Raw genomic sequence first — 24,430 nt, forward strand, 5'->3', positions numbered from 1 at the left:
AGCGCGCGCTTTCGAACGACACGTTCGTGTCTGCCGCAAGGGACACGATCAGTCTGTTCTCCACGTTCTCCATGCAAGGACGATTGCCGTTCGCTCCGTCCGGCGAATAACGAATTTCAATTGTTTATTAGCCGAGCCGAATTACGCGTCCGAGATAAATTTTGCTTAGTAATTGAATGTATGTATAGACATTCCGTGTAAACAAAAGTCTTCCCGCGTCCGTTGCGAATTGTTCTCACGTGTTATTACTATATAAAAACGTGCGGGTTGTTAATGTGATCAATGATTTACTCAAATAAAAAAATTAACGCTATATTTGCATGATCGGATTTCTTTCATTAATATAAAAATGTATACGCGCGGACAGTAGCACGTTTGAATTGTTATGACCCAACTGGTATTTGAGAGACTAATTTTGTCGTCGCCGTCGTCGTCGCCGTCGTCGTCGTCGCCGTCGTCGCCGTCGCCGTCGTCGTCGTCGCCGTCGCCGTCGTCGTCGTCGTCGCCGTCGCCGTCGTCGTCGTCGTCGTCGCCGTCGTCGTCGTCGCCGTCGTCGTCGTCGCCGTCGTCGTCGTCGCCGTCGTCGTCGTCGCCGTCGTCGTCGTCGTCGCCGTCGTCGTCGTCGCCGTCGTCGTCGTCGTCGTCGTCGTCGTCGTCGTCGTCGTCGTCGTCGTCTCGACTCTTCGTCTTCGTCTTCGTCGTCGTCGTCGTCGTCGTCGTCGCCGTCGTCGTCGTCGTACCGATATTTTATCCGATAATCTCGAGATGAAGACATTCTTGGTACTCGCAGTCGTCTACTTGCTGGCCAAGATTGTCGATTGCCGAGCCGTTGAAAATGATACTGATAAGAATGAGCGCAGTAAACGACATAAATTTTCCGTCGAGGAATTACTCAACACCAAGTTTCCACACATTATCACTGGAGATTTTGATATTGATATTTGCAAGGCAGGTAAGTACAAAAAGTGAAGAAAGATTTATAACATATATATATATATATATATATATATATATATCGAAATATCTCAAGAGAATGCATGCATTCATAGAAAAATAGATGTAATTATTAATATCATATTGAAAAAAATTTTTTTAAGGCAAATGATGAAGTGCGTTGACATACATCTTTGAATTGCTCTAAATAAAATAAAAAAAAAACAGATTTTTATAAATGCAGATGCAAGTAATCTAATATCTGATTTTTTCTTCAACTTCAAGTATATATTATGCTCTTTATTAAAATTTAATTGAAGGAATGTTTAAATTGAATATTTAAGTAATTGAAATATTAATTCTTCAATATGTTTCTTTTTCTATTCCAACATTTTAAACACAACCTGACAAGCTAAAATAATTGACAATAAGAAAAATGTAAAAAGATCGCTAATTAAGAATAAATGTTTTTGGTTTTTGAAAAGGGATATTATTTTTGAATGAATAAGTCTCTGTTTTCCATTAGGTAATATCTTTTCTTTTAGAACTTTAAAGACATTTACTATTTTCTTCTATTCTAAGATGAATTCAAAATTAAAACTTAAGAATTGCTCGAGCAAGGAAGTAGGGTCGTTTTTTCTTTTTCTTGAAATGATTATCTTGAAAGTGTCTAGAGAATTGTAGACGAGTCAGCAATGGAATAAAAAAGAAGGAGATAAAGAAAGATATGGCACGACACATTTTTTTCAGGCATGATATTCGCTTGACTTAAAAAAGAATAGCAGAAAAATTTTCCTTTAGATAGAATTGTAGATTTAACATATTAGAAAATGTATGATATTAATCATTTTAATCATCGTAAATTTTAATCATCAAAAGTCCAGACAAATTAACAATTACATTTTTTTTAAGTACATTGTCAATTTGCTAATTTTTTTGCAACTTTTTTCGCCCTTAAATCTATTTAAAGATCGATTATCTTTGGAGAAATATAATAACAAAGAGAAAATTCGAAACAATGGCATTGTTACAAAATAGCTCAAGTCGATCGTTATATTGATTATTGTAAATTGCAGAAGAAATGTAAATGTATATAATTTTTTAAATATTTTATCTTCTAAATATAATTGATGTAATGTAAATCACTAGCAGAACTTTAAATTCTTTATGAAAAGTCTCAGCGACTTGAGTAGAGATAAAAAAACCAATGATGTTTCGCATAATCGATTGGTTAATAGAATAACTCTAATATACAAGTGGAATTTATTTTGCATTGGGATTACATTTTTAGATTTTCTTTATATCACGTCTTTTAAATTAGTAAAATTTCTCCGCAATTAGAGATTTCCATATTAGATCACTTAATTTGATCAATTGAGATTACTATTGTGATGTACAGATATAAATATATTACATTCGTATAAATATACTATACTAATACTAATATTAATAATACATACTTACATGTGATATATAAAGTGGAAAGAGAAGGATGAATTTCGATGTAGCACATAGGCATTGTGATACGCTGATTGTGTGAATTTTTAAGAAATAATCTCTAATGGATTATGTTTTCGTTAGAGGTGTATATTACATATTGACATAATTATTTTATGCAAAAAAGATTGCAGCTCAAAAGTTTTTCTTCGTGTTGTTACGATTTGATGAAAACTTTAGCTTTCAATTATTCGGAAGACTTGAAGAAAGTTTCTACGAAGATCAGTATGCTACGCAAGTATGTCTTATTAATGAAGAAAAAGCATGTCACATTTCTCTATATTGCTCTAGAAGGCTGAAGAAAAAGTTGGCCGCTCGCTGTCGAGATCGCGTGTATTTGTAACGCTAATTCATCCTGGTGCATAGTGTTGTCGAACACGCATTCTTCTCTTCTCTGATTGTACGTAAAATGTTCAGCTGCACACGCTGTGATTTTTTGTGTTTAATAATGCATTTATTGTACATACTTCGACTTAAAATTGCTTTATTTCTTTTTCAAGATTTTCTTTGCAATGATCGTTTCGATTAATTTTAAAAGTTTGAAAACACTTTTAAAATAAAAAGATTCAAAAGCTTTGATATTCGTTTTATTTGTAAAAGTTTGATTACCTACAACAAACGATATTTAATCAGGATAAAAATGTTTTTTCAAAGTTTTTCTATTCAAAAGTTAGTTTTACATTGCTTTACATTTATCACTACGTTATATTCATGGTTTGCCCTTTTTGTTCTGAATTCTCTATCATATATTCTTTTGTCATCTCTCTCTTTCTTTCTTTCCCCCTCCCTTGCTCCTTTCTTAGTCTCTTTCTCTCTCAATGTCTTCTATTTATCTGGCGCTTGTCACTGTTCTAATTGTTTTTCTCATTAAATTAGAAGACTTTGAGTTAAATATATATGACAAGTGTGGTAGGTACGTCCCAAAAACACGTTCTACATTTCCAACTACGTGATAATGAAAGTTTCCAACGTAAGTTTATACCGCAAAGTGTCAAATTACATCTATACCTAATGATTAATATCGAATGCGCATATTCGAATGTTCCATAAAAAATCTTGAAGTGAAATTACATCATATATTTTGAGCTTATTTTAATATTATGTCTAAACAAGCAGATAAAAAATTAACAACTACAACAAAACAAGATAAATTGGCACAAATAAAAAGCTACAGATGTATTTGTATAGAAAATATGCTTTTGGAATGTCGAGCAATACCGAACATAAATTTGTCAAGTTATACAAGTCCATCGACTTGCACAAATGGCAATTGAAATTAAAAAGCAAGTAAGATATGTGATGCTTATAATAATAGTTAGTCGAAATTGAATGCTTGCAATAATTAATATTGAAAATATAATATTAAAACTTATAAATACACAATTGAATTAAAAGACATAATAAGTATAAATGATTCGTCTCTTTCGTCTTTTATTTATAAATGATTGACAAGGTTTTTTAGTGAAACGTAATATAATAAAATTAAATTTGCAAGAGATATAAAAAGAAAGCATTATTCAAGATAGCTGTTTATAAATCAATGTGAATCGATTCTCTTCGATCCTCCTTGGTTAAGCCGGGATGTAGCATATGCCATTCGCCTTGCTTTCCTTCTGTTTGCTAGATTATCACGTCAAAAGATAACCTTCTAACCCTCGGCACGCCTCTGGCACGCAGTTTGTGAGGCTTTTTCTTTAATTCCAGACGAGGAAACGAGATTTTGATGTGTCTTAACATTTATTTAGAACAATGTTTACTGCAGAGCATCCAAGCTTTAGGTTTGGTAAGAAAGCTCACAAACTCGACAACTTGATTCAGTATATGTATTGTGCTCAATATGGAAAATAAGACACACGTAATATAATTATCTCTGCTCTATTTTAGTTTAGTTATATTTGAGACGTTTCCAATTACATTTGCATTTACAATTTATAAACATGTAACATTATTACAATATTAATTACTTTTTGCATGCAGGTGCGCGCGCGCGCGCGCGCGCGCACACACACACACACACACACACACACACACAGAGTTTGCCATATAGTCGCGACTGTTTTCCTGCTCATGATTATAATGTATCTTTACACACAAATCTAAAAAATGTATCGCTTTTCTCTATTCTTCAAGCATTTTTAGAAGCGTAATAATAAAAGAAATAATTATTCGATTCTCGTATATATTTTCTAAATGAACGTGAAACTATGGCATTCGATCGAATCAAACTCAGGAAGTGGAAAGTGACACAAAAGTCGAACGTGATGAGGATTTATTCTTTGAGATTAAATCGAATATTCACCTGGTATGAAAGACGAACGATAGAAGTGCCAACTATAGAGATATTTGTCACTCACACTTCTTATGATTGAAATCAATTCCACTGCAGATCGTTACAACGATCATTATTTTCAGACCGGCGATATTGAGACATGTCATAATACAATGAATCATTATTAACACGAAGTTATTATCGCTTGCGACATGTAACAAAGTGACAGTCACCTCGAGAGGAATCATTTCTTAATAAATAATTAATTTTTTTATGATTAGTGTGGAAACTGCACATTCGCATATTTGGCATTATGTATGTACTTTATAATTATTACTTTATCGCGCAAAAACAATTAAGTATCTTTATAGAATGTATAATAAATGCAAATGTGAATGTAAATGTCGTATGCCATATATAGATGTGATAAACATTATACACATTTGATACAATTTAAAGTGTTGAACAAATGATACATGCTACATTTTATTTTATACACACGCATGCATATATGTATATAAACATTGCCAGTATATGCGATGCTTTATACACTTAATAAAAAGGCACCCGTGTGACGTATATACAAATTATCTACTTAATAATTGTATATTTATATAACATATCAAGTGATTATATTGTAATTATAATTTATTTTTTCATATATTTTGTATATTTACATTTGATCATAAACGGCGTTTCTACATACGATATATATATAACGTATTGAGAAAATATAATCGAGTGAAAATATCTTGATAAAAACATATGTATTATATGTATATTATACATATACTGGTTCAAAAAAAGGGATTACTTTTCTCAGTAAATTTTTGCCCATTTTTAAACTTTGGTTACTCAACGAATAATTGACGTAAAAAATAGATCAAAAAATTATTTTACAGGGCAAATTCTCTACTATAAGATGCCTTTGTTCAATTTTTACTCACTTTAATACTCAAAGGCGTGATCAGCTTTGAATAAAAACGTATTTGACACATCTAAAATCTCGAAATTTGTGATCTTCTATAATATGATTAGTTTCGTCAATTTTTTTTGTTAGGTAGTAAAAGACCACAAATTTCGAGATTTTAGATGTGTCAAATACGTTTTCATTCAAAGCTAATCACGCCTTGCGTATCGAGAAACATTTTTCAAATAGCTGTAACTAAAAAAAAGACCGATAGAGAAATCACTGTGCACAGAAGACAGCAAAAAAGGGATGCAGTAAAGTTCTCGAATGGTACTTATAAGAGTTTGATAAATGAACGATGTAGAATTGATGAGAAAAGTATAAGAAAGAGGCTGAAACCTCTTTGTTGTAATCTCGGATTTAAAAGGTTAAAGGGCAGTCTTTTAATGATTGCAATATTAAGTAGTAAGTACTCAAATTGAAAAGAAAAAAGATACATGATGAATTATACCTGTGGAACTTGTATTTTGATAGTTTCTATAGAAGTTTTTTCTTGAGCTACGCTGCAGTCTCTCATCTCTGACAGGTAATCCAATATTGAGCAATAAAATAATAAAAGGCGAGATATTTATATTGCCGAGTATAATATAGTAATAATATAGTACATCATAACGTTCCAGAATCTATGTGACAATCCGCTAGCGGTTTTTGACATTATTTCAATTAAATGTGTAATTTATTTAAAAATAAAGAAACCTTATGGATATTTATATCAAACTATTCGACAATCACAATATCAACGATCACGTTTCGTTCGATAAGAAAAATATTAATTATAAAAACACAAAATTCCTTTCACCCGCGATTTTACCGCGCGTTGTCCGATCATTGAATTGTTATTGTCAAAGGATTGAAAGGTGTAAAATATTGTTCAATCAATCCAATAAAAGAAAATTATCATCGAATACTATATGTTACTGCGCGCAGGTCAAAAAAGAGAAAAAAGAACGAAAAGAAAGCAGATATAAAATTGACGTCAGTAGTGTACGCAAGCGTTTAATCCGACGCGATAGAGACTCGAGCCGCGATGCGAGAGGTTTCTCCATTCGAATCAATACAGCACATATTCGTACACATACTCACGTAATCCGTGGACGTACATATGTAGTAATACGTGCGTACGATTCATTGTACATATTGTATGTTGAGAGTCAGAATGTTGACAATGAGAATATCAGGCATTTCTCATTTTTTCACGATTAACGCATCATCTTCTTTGTTTTCCTCTTAACTTTTTACGAGTAATAAATCCATATTAGTAGTGTTAATGTAGAATAATTCAAGACAAAAATCTATTCTTGCTGTATTAATTACGTTCTAAGTTTGTAAGCTTGAAAATCGATTATATATCAATATATAATATTATGGAAATGATTCTTATATTAAAGATTAAAGTTTTTTTGAACAAGATTAAATCTAAAGAAATTGTTGTATTTCACTAATTAATTAAATATTTTAGAATGTCCTGTTCATTCGAATATAGTCTGTTAATTAGAACTAAAAATAATCATAACGTGTTGCTAATAATAACAAACAAAAGATACATTAAAAAAAAACTAAAATTAGTGAAATAAATTTAATAATGACGAATTAGAATCATTTGGTTGTCGCAAGTATTTAAATGCTAAAGTCAAAATCATCTTCATAGCTAATCAAAAGTAGCTTTTGTCTACTCCACTTCATGAAGTGTTTGATCTATTTCTCTCTCTCTCTCTCTCTCTCTCTCTTTCTCTCTCTATTTATCTAACTATCTCACATCTTGCATGCTCTTGCAAATGTCCTGGAAATGGAAAAGGAGGCTTCTCTGATCGATTTGGAGATTGAAACAGTTCCGACATCATGATTGGCTCTTTGCCATGCTCTTCTGTAGCAAGATGATAGCATCTTTGGATATTATCTTCACCCTTTCTTTTATCTGATAAATGTGTCTCTCTCTGAAAACATTTTCTCTAATTCTCTAATAAAATAATTAAGAATGACAGTTTCTGTCACTATTGCGAGTTTATTCTTTTCCACTTTTTTGGATAATTTAAGATACAAGATAGTATATAAAAAATAATATTATTACAAGGTATAACTAATTATTATCTTAATTTTTTATAAATGATTATTATCTTAATCTTTTAATGTTAGTATAGTAAAATGAAATGGACATTTTGGAAATATACATACATAGCGAGACCTTAAAGGAAAGTTGATATGATCAAGAGCATTTATCACTTGTAATGAATACGTGGAGTATCGATGAAATTATTTTACGTGAACATTCGGACGGTGCTTCCGCCTGAATGGCACGAAATCACCGATTTGAAACGGACAGGGGTTTGGCATTACGTGGTTTGTAATCGACTGCACCGCGCATATACATGAATTCGTATACGGAAGCTGTGCAGGGCCGCATTTGCAATTCTAAGTAGAAAATATATATGTATATGCAATTATTCCTTCTAAACTTTTTATTTTTCGAAATTTTTAATATTATAATTATAATTATTAAAATTACTTGTTATACATATATATATGTATATATATATATATAACAAATAATTATAATTATTATAATGTATAAATATATATAAAACAAGTAATTTTAATAATTATGATATTAAAAAATTTGGAAAATAAAAAAAGTTAAAAAGAAATTATTACAGAGGAGATAGTAAAAATTGTATAGAGTTAATCGTAACAAATTTAATATCTTGTTAGCTCTATTATGTGCGCATATAAATGCATGCATGCTAGGATGAGCTGTAACTGCAGCAGCTGTGTAATTTGTTGCTATGAGGCTGTATTTATGGATATACGTCCCCATGAATATGCGGCGATTTCAACCTTGTTAGTACTTATCGAGTTGTAATCTTGTATGTGCGAGCGTTCGTGCGCGAGCGTCTAATTAATTAATCAAAACGTGCGCAAACGCACGCAGATATGTATACGCTTGCGACATCGCAAATAGGAAAAATTCTAATTTATTACGAGCGCAACGCGTGCATTCAATTGATGGAAATGGAACTGTATAACAATATTATACCTATATATCGTGATTAATTTCAGATGATTTTCTCGGTGACATTGCACTGCCAAATATTAAATACGACACAGAATGGCGCGAACAAAAATTAAATAAAAGCTACTTGGAAGAATTGGAAAAGTATAGAGAAGAAATATTAAAAGAAGGTTTACAAGTGGAAGAAGAAGGTCTTACAGGTAACTAATATATTAATAATTTTATCTAAAAAAAAAAATTAAAAAAAAACGCAGTTGTATAGAAATTATTGGAAAACAGTTTTGATACATTTCCCGATAGTTGTCATTGTAATTGTAATTTTGTTTTATAACACACACACACACACACACACACACACACACACACACACACACACACACACACACATCGAATTTATAATTCTACATAATATTTGTACCTACTTATGAAATAGCAATTATAATTTATATGGGTAGCTTTTATTTATATTTAACTAGAAGAAATGATATTGTTTATTTCAGAGATTCTCCAGTTTAAGAGCGAACACGATACAAGCAAACAGATGCTTCATAAGCACGATGAAATGGTTGTTCAAAAGAAACCAGAGCCTATCATAATAAATCGCAACCAATATAACATAGATAACGAATCCAATAATGGTTTCAGCTTTAGTGCTAAAAATGATGATATCAATCCTGCGGTTAAAGACGAGGGTCTTGAATTTAGGTATTGCAATAAATTTACATATTTACTATGCGCTTCACAAGAATATCTAGTAAAAGATGTTTAATATTTGACACATTTTTTTAATGGCATAATGCATTTTTTTATGTATTATACGTGAGAAAATATCAATGAATGTTAAAATAAATCATAGAGAAAGAGACGGAAAGCGAGGGAGGAGGGGGGGAGAGAGAGAGAGAGAGAGAGAGAGAGAGAGAGAGAGAGAGAGAGAGAGAGACGAGGAGAAGGGGAAAGGGGAGAATATATGATATAAATCTCAAAAATGCGCTATGCGCGATATGCTGATTTCTATCCTATCTGATAATAAAAACATATGCTTCTTTCAAAGAATACATTTAACTCTATTGCATTTATTGTATTTATTTAATATTATTTATAGACAATTAAATATATGCGTTTAAACAGCGTAGGGTACAGCGGGGTAATTTGAATAGTGGGGTAATTTGGATAACAGTAAGCATTTGCAAGAATTTCAGAAAAATAAGAAATTTTAAAATACATTTCATTAGATCAGACATTGATCTAATAAAATGTATTTTAAAATCTTTTATTTTCCTGAAATTCTTGCAAATGCTTACCGTTATCCAAATTACCCCGCTGTACTCTAAAAGAAAAAATGATACTTACTAATTGACAGTTGTGGCTTTTATTGTGTCTATCAGATTGGAATCCTCGACCCAAGCTTCGAAGAAAAGGCTTTCTGAACGACAAGCTCATCGACAGCTTTCCAGGAGGACTTCGATGTCGAGATCAATGAAAGCCAGACAATCGAATGACGACATGCCTCTCGAATTTTCAACCTCTACAACTTTAACTCTCGAGGATAATAAATATGTAGGTCGCATATACACAGATCGCGTCAAAGAAATATTTATCACGCAACCTGAAACGAGTATGAAAAATGTATCAAATCGACATCGACGTCATCATCGCAGAAGGTAGGAAGACGTGATTACATTCACTAGTCAAATATTAAAATCTTATTTAATTATAAATTACAATATAAAATTTGTAACCATAAGTTCCACCACAATGGATATACAATAGAATATAGATTATTAGCTAGTACTGCTAGTATGTTCGGTCAGTCATTCGGTATAGGCGGCAATTATTTATTTTTATCTTGCTTTGCTCGATGTCTTTTCCATCGCTAGCGTAGTAAATCTTGATGTAAAAATGATGACATAAGTTGATAATGCCAGTCAATGATAATACTAGTTATAAATTAAACACTGATTATAATGTATTGTGTATATATCTTCCACTGATATACAATATTACATATGTATGTACACACATGCGTAAATCATTTTCGGACATAATGAAAATGATCGATTCATCAATTCACTATGGACACCTAATTAAATAAATGTGAAAAAATTGTGTAAATTACAAACGCGAAATTTATAATTTGGCACGACCTTAATATTTTTCTACTTGGCTATTGACGAGAGCATTAATTTCTAAGTATCGCTAACGGGAGTATTTCCGCTAGCGGGAGTTATTTCGTAATGTCAATAACAATGGACGTCGTCATAAAGCTGGAAAATGGGATTCGATACTACCTGTCCTGGCATTTTCAGCCCTCGAACTGCCAATAACTTGTCAGCATTGGCAGCGACAGTTTCGTATATGCCGCGTATTTCGTATGCCTGTGATCAGGTATGTCGCTCGTGCATCATCGTCTACTTTTACACACGAAAGTGAATTTCTCTCTTAATTAAATATCAAAAAAGTTTTCTATTTGTTTCCCGTTATTATCATTTATCCGCGATGTATGGAATTATTTTGACAATTTTCTAGACACTGCATCAGTATATATATAAGGTATAATTATAATACATTACTAGCAATGACACATGAGCGATCGGATAATATAGAATAACAATAACGTAATATAGTACGTGGATAAATAAACTCAATATAACATGTTGATTACAACAAGAATGTAATAATACAATTTGACGGGAACTTTGAGACAGGCAGACTGACAAACTGCCATTATTTTAGCTAATTTACAAAGTTTGAAGAAAGAAAGTTTGTCATAACGTACGTCGCTAATTTCCTTTTGTTCATCCTTTAAAGAGCTTCCGATCAGGTTTTGTATCTGTCACATTAGCGGATCTAGCAAGGCTGAATCTCCTCCCCAGCTCCCAAATCTTTACAGCTTCGTCAGGAATCACGTACTATACGATATTTTGTGGTATCGGATGATATAGGGCGTAAACATGCGCTTTAGTAAGCCTGTTTGAAAGCTGAATCTACGTCCGATGCACTCCCCAATCTCTATGTACGTATCGCGACCCTTATAGGATTTCACCCCCTACGGGATTAGCACACTAATGTACATACACGTGCACAGAGTATGCTATACGACCAAGCTTTGCGAAATAAAAGAGATATTTAATAGACGCAATGACTATGCGGTTTTCTTTCGATTATCAAGTATTCGTCTCTTGTTATAATAAAACGCTCAAATTATATCGAAAATGATTTTTAAATCAAATATGCAGTACTTAAATCTTTTTAGACTGAAAAAAGTTATTACGTTAATTGTTATGTAAAATGTCATATATAAATATATACAAGTATCATATTATAAATCCGAGTAACACTGATCATTTAATTGCATTATTTTTGCAGTAACTATTATAATCAGTAAAAAAATAGCTCGCTGCGCGTTAGTCTTTTCAGTTTCTGTTTTCATGTGCACCCTCCTAAAATAGATCGTATCTATACTAGTCGTATCATATATCATTGAGGTAGCGGAATCGTTGGTCTCTTCGCAACACACAGCGCTAAGCGTAACGAGCTATGTATAAGGTATATAAAGGAAGCACGGTAAATGCGTCTCAACCGGATTTATTAACGCACTCTACTTGTATATTTCTCCTTGCTTCTCAACAAGTGCTTACGGTTATATACTTAAGCGTAGCCTACACGCGAGACGTTAATTAATCGTAACGCTTTGCTGATTCAGAAACGCCGTGAAATGCCTAAGAGGCCACGATACATGAACCACTCGGTGACGCGGTGTGATTCCTTGATTTTCCTGCACGTTACTACATTATATTACGAGACATATATTAATAAACAAGCTGTAGCAAATACTATATAGCGAATTAAGCGATCTTTCAGTCGTTCATTCTCGGCAGGCCTCGCTGCCAGTCGTACTTTTTATTACGAATTAGGATATAGATTGTTTGTATTACAACGCGCCGATTGCTATACAATTAATTAGCTCGATGTTTTTCTTTTACGCAGAGGAAACATGAAACTATGTAATATTTTTTGTCGAAACGATTTTGTAGCTACATATCGATCGTAGTATTCGACCGTCTACATTATCATGGATTAGCAAATTTTATGTAGGTATTTATATTTTACATTTTATTCTTTATTCATCCAATCGCGAATAAAACATGATCCCTCTATCGCAATTGCCAGCGTCAATTGCCAATTTCGTCCGTTCTCGTAAAAAGTAATGCGTGCCACAGTGTCTTCGATTTACGTCTAGCGATCGGTTTTTATCGCTATACTTTCGAAATCGTCCTCTGTTTCACAAATGCCTCTTTTTGGCTTTTCGAGAAAGAACGAAAACATTTTATGTTACTTTTAAAATTATATATTTTTGCTTCACTTAACTTTAGGTAGACGCACAATATTTCTAATAATTGGGCAAGGTTTATATTTTTATTATTGTTGATTGCAACTTAATCTAACGTTTTCAGTTTGTACTTTCATTTTGATGTGTTTTGCCAGAGCATATGATTAAAAGTTTATTAAATAAAATATTGTTGCCACATATTCTTCTATAGCTGGAAAATTTGATATATTCAAATGTATTGTGCATGTACGTGTGCGTGCATGAATGCGTGCTTGCGTGCGTGCGTGCGTGCGTGCGTGCGTGAATAGTATGTATGTATAAAACTATTAACTAGCTATGTTTGTGTATTCTTAGAATTTTGCGGAGATGTTGTTACAATCACAATCGTAATCGACGAATGCATCTTAGTACCGATGCGTCGGATGAAATTGTTTCTGTACACGACCGACGTCTTCGTTCTATTGAATTCTACGATATAGAACACAAACCAAAATACTTGACGAATAAGGGCGGCACGAGACACGCGTATTTAAGCAGAATACGTCGGGCGGCTACTGCGAGGAAGGAACGAGTGTGGGATCATGGTGTGATCCCTTACGAGATCGATGGCAATTTTTCTGGCGCACACAAAGCTTTATTCAAGCAAGCGATGAGACACTGGGAAAACTTCACTTGTGTCAAATTTGTAGAGAGAGTGCCTAGAGAGCATCCTAATTACATTTTGTTTACGGAAAGACCTTGCGGGTGAGTCGCGCCTTACGCATAATAAACAACTATTACATCTGTCTCTATATAGCATGTGATTTGCACAATTTGTTGTCTTTCCAATTTTATTTTAAATTTTACATTATAAGCAATTCTAATTTCGAATTATTATTATTATTATTTTAAGCGGCACATCGTTTTTATCCTCTTTTTTTCCTGTAAAATAATTACATAGCAGTACAAGATATCTTATAATGTCGTAATATTCTTTACACGTATATGATTTTACACTATTATTTCAATAGGAAAAAAGACAAGAATTAGTGTCCGGAACACGAATAAAAGTTTAATGAAATGTTAAATTGTTCTCGATAGATGTTGTTCTTTCGTTGGAAAGAGAGGTAACGGACCGCAGGCTATTAGTATCGGAAAAAATTGTGACAAATTTGGCATAGTTGTACACGAGTTGGGTCACGTCGTTGGATTTTGGCACGAACATACCCGACCGGATCGTGACCGTCATGTACAAATCATTCGTGATAATATTATGAGTGGTAAGTGGTATTTCAGATTTCTAGATTTTGAAACCATATGAATATATGTAAGACGCGTGCGCGTGTGTAGCGTGACACTTGACGTAAGTTAATGTCAATAATGCCTAGGTAAATAAAGCCAAGTATACGCGTGACAGAATGGCTTTTTAAAAAATATCTATGCGTGAAAGATGTCATGTCGCTAATAACGTCAATACCGTGAGTAAAAATTAGTTACAATTTCGAAATTTAATATACAGTTAAAATTAATTTATCGTTATGATCAACAATTAAAGTTAATTCTTTTAAAATTATATATCAAGTTTTACAAAAGAAAAGTAAAAAATAGAAATAATAACGAGCTCTTATTGTTAGAGAAGATATCATAAAATTATTTGTATCTTTTTAAGTCATTTTCTAGACTTTTGTTAGACCAGGTCATTTGGAATCAGTTTCTATAAATTTTTAAACGGATTTCTTTTATTAACAAAGTTATAATTGTAATTAGATCATCACACGGCGCGTTATAGTCGTACTTGTTACTTATTCATTTATCAAATATCTCTTTAAATCATTCTCAAATTGATCCTAATGATTAATCTTTTCAATGTGGAAGATCTAACGTGGAGATTTAATCTCTAACTCCCACATAAAACTTGATGTGAATTTTATTTAGCAAGACTTTATCAGATATTGTGAAACGTAGAATTGAGTAAATGTCGTACAACATCATATTATATGTTGACGTTGGGATACAATAGACGGAAAATCCATGTAAGGAAACATTTTCTCATTATTCAAAGTTATTCGCTCGACTGTACGAGAAAGAGTTTTAAGAAATTGTCAGCGATATAATTATGACCTAATTGTATGCATTAGCTGCTAGGTGTTTTTAGAAAGATGCTCTTGTTCCAGCGCTTGAGAAAACGTTAGCACTTACAATTAAAGTCTTATATATTTGACTCATCTCAAATTACATCTAATCTAAAATATAATCGTGATATAGGTATATTATTTAAGCCGAAAAGACAGTCGATATTTAATATAATCGTAAATGTTATATATGAGCGAGTTTACAAAAAAAAAAACATTTTATCTTTAGTTACTGCACAAAGGAATTTCATCATTTAACTTTAATTAAGTATTGAGAACACGCGGTTAGCTTCACTTTGAAAAATCGACGCATTGAAGATTTTCTAATATCAGGTGGTTGCGTTTAGTATGGATTCGATAATCGTTTCAAAAATTTTATACTTGTTATACATTAGTCGCGAAGTGTATATATTGTTTTTATTGATATAATACACAATAAAAACTACTTGGTAATAGAAGAGATTTATGTGTGTGTGTGTGTGTGTGTGTGTGTGTGTGTGTGTGTGTGTGTGTGTTTGTGTAAAATCGAAGGTTAGATGATGCATCGATGCATCCTCTGGAGAACACATAATTTACCTCTGTTCCTCGCAAAACAATAATATATTCGAGCACACAGTTCAATTTCCATAAATTTCACAGAATTGTCATATACTCATTTGATGTTTAGTGAACGTGAATAAGATTTATTTGAAAGCGTATGTTATACATACATGCCTTGAACCATATTTGTTGTCGCAAAGCAATTGTACTAAATATTTGTTTTCGTGGCTGAAATTAATTTCCGTTTTAAATTAATCGGATCTAATTTAATGAGAATCTGTAAATGTTATCGATCTTTCAGAATGATGCACGCGTCACAAGTACCAGGAATTATCGGTAATTCTGTATTCTATCGTGCTCCACTACCTATGCTAATGAATTGTTTAGTTAGTAAAATAGCTAATTATTATATTATATAATTTGAGTTTACGTTTTAAAAGCTTCTACTTATTGTTAGACTGCACCGTGTATTTATAAATTGCAATTGTTTCCATGCTGTCACGTTGCAAAATAGCTGATGCGACGTAACTAACGGTTGTTAATATAGTATTTACATTGCTGTGTGCAAATCGGAATAAATATGAGAAAGTAAATAAAAAGTTATCAATAAAAATTATCCATAGATAGAGTTTGGTTAGAAGAATGGTTAATATTATAGACTTTATTCGTTTTTCATTGTCAGTTAGGCAGTTACAATATAAGCCAAAAAGCGGATTAGATTTACAAAATTGTGACCAACAATAAGTACTACAATAAGTACATCACACTCATCCATCCATTCTCTCTTTTTACTATTTAATCTATAATTATATCTCCTTTTTTAGAAGGATGTTTAACATAAAAAATTAAAGAAAATTTTCCCAATTTATTAAAAAAAAAAATTTCAAATACATTGCATTCGATATATGTATACATGTACGTATATAAAAGATCGAAACGATTGTTGACTATGTCGAGATTATTTTGTATTATTGAAGAAATAAGCAAAATTGATGTACACGACTATAAAATTCTATCTCTATAAAGAGATCTATTTCTCGACTAACATGAGGAGACTTCTACGCTTCTTGGGTGAAAATACTAAATATCTTGTTGGCAGGTCAGGAATACAATTTCAATAAGTTGACAGAGGAAGAAGTGAATTCACTGGGTTTGCCCTATGATTATGATTCTATTATGCACTATGCAAAAAATACCTTTTCAAAAGGTACTTATTTGGATACAATATTACCTATGGAAACTCATGGAAAAAAGAGACCCGAGATCGGACAAAGAATTAGACTGAGCGAGGGTGATATCGCACAAACGAATCTTCTGTACAAGTGTCACAGTAAGAATCTAACGTATTTTTCTTGGAATTTTTATATAGTAACAATAAAAATTAAATAATGTGTCTGAAAAAGTGAAAAAGGCTAGACATTGAAATATATATTCATTAATTATTCAATCACACAGTACGAATATATATATAATACAAATATATATATAATACATTGATGAAAACAAGATTTAAAATGTAAACACGATAAAATTGAGATGTTTCAATTTTTTCATTTGATTTTGTTTGAAATATACGTATATGAGTCGCTTGGCTAATTCAGCTTAACACGATTAAATAGATAGACTTGATGAATTTTTGCAGAATGCGGTAGAACGTTTCAGGAGAATAGTGGTAGCTTTGGATCACCAAATTATTCAAACAATTCTCCGTCTGTCGATGGAGAACGGTGCGAATGGAGGATTACAGCGACGCATGGCGAACGTATCGTACTAAATATAACGTCTCTCGACATATTCAAAAGCGATTATTGCCGCAGTGATTATCTTGAAATTCGAGATGGATACTGGTATAAGAGCCGAGTATTAGGTAAGCATACCTATAGCATTTTTCTTTAAAAGAAAAAACCTTGAAACGCGAAAAGTGCTTGCGTCCGACAATCTCGACAATGCAAATACGAAAGATCCGGAAAGGAGTGGAGTTTAGGGAACGTGAATAGGGAAGACATGTATGCGATGTAAATTTAATAAATTTGTATGTGATTCTTAAATCTTTTCTGGCCAGAAAATGCCAGGAAATAGCGATTTTATAATTCGCTCAAATTCTCCGTATTCATTTTTATCAGGTCGATACTGTGGCAGTGGTAAAATGCACGAACCAATAGTGTCAAGTGGAAGTCGTATGCTGGTAACGTACGTAACGTCCAGCAGGCAAAGTGGTCACCGTGGTTTTACGGCGAGTTATGAGGCTGTTTGCGGCGGCGATGTCGAATTAGACGGCATAGGACATCTAGAATCACCAAATTATCCAGAGGAATATCAGTCTAGCAAAGAGTGCGTGTGGAAGTTGTCTGTACCTCAAGATTATCAAGTGGCCTTGAAATTTCAATCTTTCGAAATCGAGAACCATGACAATTGCGTGTACGACTATGTCGAAGTGCGTGACGGACATAACAACGATTCCCCTTTAATCGGCGTTTATTGCGGGTACAAGATACCACCAGACATTAAGTCGACAGGGAACAAGCTGCTCGTTAAGTTCGTCAGCGATGGTTCCGTTCAAAAGGCTGGTTTCTCGGCAACTTTTATGAAAGGTGCGTATAATATAACGAAAGCAGCAGTATAGTAATTTAAGTACAAGTAAATATATATAGTAGCCGAGAGTAGGTGCTACACTGCGCGAATTTCATGTTGGTTTGTTACTCTGATTGTTGTACAACATACATGATGAATGTGATGTTACTCTAATGTTTAAGAATTCGACGAGTGCGTGTTAACGGATCACGGCTGCGAACACGATTGTATCAATACACTCGGTGGATACGAATGTTCTTGTAAAATTGGTTACGAGTTACACTCTGACGGTAAACATTGCGAAGGTAAAGAGCGACAGTTCTCTTAAAAATACAAAATCTCTAAGTCAGTATATCTAAGTCAGTATATCTAATAATACAATTCTATTTTCATAGATGCTTGTGGTGGATTTTTCGACGATAGTAATGGCACTATCACGAGTCCATCGTTTCCTGAAGCTTATCCAGGAAATAAAAATTGCATCTGGGAAATTATAGCTCCGCCTCAATATCGTATCACTTTAAATTTCACGCATTTCGATCTCGAAGGCAATAATGTATACCAAGAGGAATGCGAATACGATTCTGTGGAAATAGCGAGCAAGCTTGGTGATGATGTTCTTAGAAAGCATGGGATATTTTGTGGCGCACGACTACCGCCACTTATCACATCCGAGGGCAATTTTATAAGGATTACCTTCACATCTGACAATAGGTTTATTTCACGATATCTATCTTCTTAATACGTGGGTCTAATAGTTCAAATTTATTACCTTTATACACCTTTACGTTATAGAAAAAGGCATAGCATCATATCTTTTGTCATATTTTGCTCGATGTATATTTATTCATCAGTATTTTATTCGAGCTATCGATAAATAACGTTTTGTACAAAGAAGACGCGCGATTTCTCTCTCTCCTTTCCTCACAGAAAAGACTAAAAGATTGAAAATCGAATCGATTTGTTGATATTATATACATATAATGTATATACTGTATGTTGAAATCGGTAATGTCTTTGATAGTTAAGAAGAAGGCACAAAGGAATCGAAACATTAGTGATCACAACTACTTTGTTATGTTAAAGTACGAGAGGCATAGTCAATTTTTTTTATGTTAAACAAAGCAAAATGTTTCAAAATTTCAACATTAAAGTATCTTACATTGATATAAGTCAGTCAGGATTTGCATTGTCGGTAGGAACAATCAGTACTTTTGTCATTTATACTGTACGTTTTGTTGAACAGCGTCCAAAAATCAGGCTTTGCTGCTGTATTTTTCACGGATATGGATGAATGTGCCAATAACAACGGTGGATGTCAGCACGAGTGCAAAAATACGATAGGTTCTTATCAATGTTCTTGTCACAATGGATTCACACTTCATGAAAACGGTCACGATTGCAAAGAGGGTGGCTGCAAATACGAGATTACTGCGCCCATGGGAACAATTACCTCACCGAACTATCCGGATTATTATCCTGGACGTAAGGATTGCGTTTGGCATTTTACTACGAAGCCAGGCCATCGGATAAAATTGGTTCGTACCATTATTTCGCAAAGTTTGTAAAACGTTGGTATATTATAAAACAATGTATGTTGTAACAAACATCGAATATAATTGCCACATAGCTATATATATATATAGAAAAACGTGTATATCGATCATATGTATATATTACGTATACGCGTCATATAACAACAGAGCAGTTAGGACTGTTAGATTTAAAAAAATCGCGTTATCGTTACCGTTATCCTATATTAAAATTGGCGTGTTACCGCCGATTGAAGCCTCTTTTCCCCAATGTTTAAAAATTCATATCTTCCAGAAAAATAAAAATATCGACTTCTTTCTGGGTTTATCTTAAAGATGAATTATGTGGCTGTTTTCTAAAAAATTGTGATTTTATTTAAAAATGGCCGATTTAATATGGCCGATTAAAACGTCATTTTATTGAAAATTGTTAAAATTTGTTTAATTAAAATGTAATTTGGTATAAATGTTATTGGATGCATGGAGTTTAATACCCACCGCGCGCAAAGCGTCATTTTTTTTTGAAAATTTATTTTTTATCAAAAATTATTAACATTGTTTAATTAAAATGTAAATTGGTATAAATGTTATTGGAAGATGTATGGGATTCAATACACAGCGTGCGCCTGTTATGTACTAGTTTTTGTAAAAAATAACCGTAATTTGTTATCATTACTCGTTACTGATTTAAAAAAATAATGCGTTACCATAACTTGAAAAGTAACGATTCGTAACTTTTTTGTTATACGTTTTTGTAATGCCAAAACAAATTTAATTAGATTTTAAATTTATATTATTTGATAATTATTATTAAATGTAATAAATATTAAAATTTGGAACACTCTAAATTAGTCTGTATATAGAGCAAGTTTATATTACTTATATATTTATAGAAAATTAGATAAAATTAGAGAAAACTGGTTTTAAACATTGACTGTTTTTTACATTAAGTCATTATTAAGAATGCGTTCCAATATTTCCTGTTAGTACTGAAAATCCATAATATACAATGTAATGTAAATTACATTGTATATTATTTTTAATATTGGTAGTAATTATAAAAATGCAGACTACAAATTATATTAAAATAAGAAAATAATTAAAAGCATAAAAAAATAATGATAAAAATAATGACAAATTTGTTATATCACTACTATAAAAATGTAACGACATTATCGTTACATTTTATAGGTAGAAGGTTATAGGTAGAAAAAGTAACAATCGTTATTGAAAAAGTGTAATAAAATTGGTAACGACATTACAAGTAATGCATTACTTCCCAACCCTGTATAGCACGGTTACATCTATGTTTGCTAAGTTGTTTCAAACAAATATAAAATAAGAAAAAGAAATATAGAAGATAATATAATTAGAGAAGAAAATACGTATTAAAGATATTTGTGACAATGTCACAGGTTTTTAAAGTTTTCGAGATGGAACCACATCAAGAATGCGCATATGATCATATTGCTATTTACGACGGAGATTCACCGGACAGCATCACTTTAGGTAGATTTTGCGGTAACAAGGAACCACATCCGATTCTTGCTACAGGCAATCAAATGTATATGGTTTTCAAGAGCGATGCTTCTGTACAGAGAAAAGGTTTCTTAGCTACCCATAGTACAGGTAAGGTTTTTTTTTTATAGCACATTGATGGGCCTTGGCAAAAAAAGAAATCCGATTTATCAAATGTCTAAATATAAAATTATCTAATTATAAAAATAATAACATATAATAACTTTTTTTATTACAGCCTGCGGTGGTCATCTTATGGCAACCGATAGAGCAAAGCATTTATATTCTCACGCTAAATACGGTTATTATCATTACGATCACAAGACGGATTGTGACTGGGTAATAGAAGCGCCACTTGGTAAAAATGTTCACTTATCTTTTCTTTCGTTCCAATTGGAATACGAAACTGAATGTGGATACGACTTTGTCGAAGTTTTCTCCGGTTTAGATGCGTCTAGCCCACCGTATGGTCGATTTTGCGGTAATTCTGTAAGTATATCTTTCAATGTTCTTGAATGCTTTTAAAAGCATTATGTCAAAATAATAAAAACACACAAAGGTATATAAGAAAAACATCCAAACTGTACGAGAAATTGCGATCCCTATGTTACAGAATACTACTGATTTTATTTCCATGAACGAGGCGCTGCTAGTGAGGTTTAGAACAGATGATACAATTTCAAACAAAGGCTTCGTAGCTGTTTTCGTGGCAATGGATCGACAGGACAGTGAGGAAAATCTTGGTGGTGGAGACAATGAAGATCAGGAAAACATTTGATCTTTTACTCGGTCACACTCTAATCGATTGAAATGATTAAATTCCGAGTTGATTACTTCCGTGAGAAGTATTATAGTAACTAAGGAGTACACTAGCGCGACAATACATTACGTATATTCTTCTATGTATGTTAGATGAAATTTTCATCCTTGTTAGAAAACACGTTGATTCTTAAAAAAAGATATATATAAATATATACATATATTACATCTAGGATAGAATATCCGCCCACGTGCGAAGCTTAAGATACAATCTAATACAATGTATGATCATCGATGAACGAGCAGCAATATTTTTAAATCGCGTTAGATGCAGTCAACATTTAATTTTATTCAGCTGACGCACATGTCAAAGTCTACAAAATTTTTACGAGTCTCTAGATCGAATACTAATCTAGATCGAATAGCATTATAGTGTTACTCTCTCTTTCAAGCCATATTTAAGAGAAACAATATTTAACATTAAGGTCATTAAATAACCGCAGTTTGAAGTTCGAATTTTGAAAACAATTATCTCGATAAATTGCGAGGTATTTCTTCGTTTGTGTTTCAGGGCACAATAGAAATTATAAATTGATATGTGAGTAATTGCGTAAGTTCAGTCATCTAGATAAAAATTTTTTTGCATGAAGTAATTAAAATTAAAATGGTACGATATTCAATACATGTATCGCGTTAATTTGCTTTTTCAATCGTTTTTTAATGCAGCGATAATTCAGAACACACGTACATAAGGTTTCCGTCGATAGATACTCAGTAACAAAATATTAAATGTGGCCTGTGCATAACATGGGTCGTTTACGTGCCACAATAGTTAGAATATGTTTCATTAATTAAAGGGTACGTTCTAAATTAATAAGAATTTGTTTGAAAAAAAAAACTAAAAAAACATCGTATTATTTAAGAATTCTATACTTATCACACATATACGAAAACTATACACAAGATAACATTATCGATATCGTACGTAATCGATATATTTACAAAGCGAAGAAAATCTTTTTGATATCATTGATATCGTTCTCACAAGGAACAAACACTGCCTAAGTGACAGTAATATCAATATTTCATATGCCTCATATACGTTATGATATGAAGCGATTAGATTATAAGAGAAAATTAGATTCACGTGATCGAAAGCACCAAGTATGTTAGTAGTTGGTATGTTAGTGCATCAACGATCCACCGGTCTACGGTCTTTCGCAATGCACGTGATTAGAAACAGGTACAAAGGATTCGCGTGATAAATAATAAAGCGTCGAAAATCAGAGTAACGTATCCAAAGAAATGCAAAGCGTTTTGTAGATATCCCGTGACGTTTTCCAATTAGAAGTTATCAAGAGAATGGTACAATAAAACGTTTCGTCTAAACACGTGCATATATAAATATAAAATATGTGATATTTAAATAATAACATGCATATCTGTGTGCATCTTTACGTGTGTACGTATGCATCCGTAGTTTGCGAGGAAGTATAACGGGTATTCTGTCGTTTATTACGCTTATTGTAAATAGATAAAGAAATTAATCATATAATCATTATATATACATATTATATACGTATACATATATATATATATATATATATATATATATACATATATATGTATATAAATATGTAAAAAAATATATATATACAAAACAAGTGTACATTTATTAAAACACTAATTTGTGTATAACTTTTACTCATGAATTACGTAATATATAGTATTATATTACCGAGCTTATTTAATCGACTACGAAGATAAAAAATTTCTTTATTACCATTTTATTCTGTAAGGAATTCAATCTCGAATCCAATGAAATATGACTGTGAAGCCTTAGTCTCTGATACACATACACCACACTGGAGGCTTTCCTTAGTTCGATTTTCTTGAATGTCAGATTGAAAATATAAGACGGCAGAAAAGACGACAAATGCAGGACAACAAAATCACGACCAATATAAAACGTCAGTCAATAAGTGTGGTATATATTTCATAAGAGAAGGTATAAAAGAGGGTACACAAAGTAACATGATAACGCATATCGAACAACGTATACAGATATCGAATATTTTCGATAAACAAAGTATACTTGCATCAAACAAAATATACTGTTATTTTTCCAACTACTAACGATCAATTAGTGAAATCGCATAATCATTCATACTGATTAAACACTTTGAGGCCCAGAGATTGCTAAAGGAATCAGTTATGGAAAATATAGTCAACTAAAAATTCTTTTCAAAGAAAGAAAACAATTACGCCAAGTACATAAAAAAGTTTCGTACGTTACATCTACCCTAAATCAAAAATATTTTTTATAGAATGTATAATATTATACACCATCTAAAAACAGTTTATCATGGTCCAATAACAAATATGAGATTATA

General features: G+C 32.3%; 1 protein-coding gene across 2 annotated transcripts; it reads left to right on the forward strand.

Moving 5' to 3' along the window:
- LOC105450888 (tolloid-like protein 2) lies at positions 1 to 23,343 on the forward strand. Of its 2 annotated transcripts, XM_011690992.1 has the most exons (16): positions 1 to 436; positions 735 to 952; positions 8,724 to 8,876; positions 9,177 to 9,381; positions 10,062 to 10,337; positions 13,361 to 13,750; positions 14,087 to 14,265; positions 16,757 to 16,987; positions 17,300 to 17,524; positions 17,781 to 18,248; positions 18,411 to 18,533; positions 18,624 to 18,942; positions 19,475 to 19,766; positions 21,176 to 21,389; positions 21,517 to 21,767; positions 21,892 to 23,343. In XM_011690992.1, exons 2-16 carry the CDS (start codon positions 766 to 768, stop codon positions 22,054 to 22,056), a joined length of 3,678 nt encoding a protein of 1,225 aa, XP_011689294.1. In that variant the 5' UTR covers positions 1 to 436; positions 735 to 765; the 3' UTR covers positions 22,057 to 23,343. The 2 variants fall into 2 exon arrangements, with proteins under 2 accessions (XP_011689294.1, XP_011689295.1); XM_011690993.1 differs by lacking the exons at positions 1 to 436; positions 8,724 to 8,876; positions 9,177 to 9,381 and having other exon boundaries at positions 870 to 952.
- The last annotated feature ends 1,087 nt before the right edge of the window (positions 23,344 to 24,430 follow it).

The sequence above is a fragment of the Wasmannia auropunctata genome, unplaced genomic scaffold (genome assembly GCF_000956235.1).
Source record: "Wasmannia auropunctata unplaced genomic scaffold, wasmannia.A_1.0 LD336055.1, whole genome shotgun sequence".
Lineage (NCBI taxonomy): Eukaryota > Metazoa > Arthropoda > Insecta > Hymenoptera > Formicidae > Wasmannia > Wasmannia auropunctata.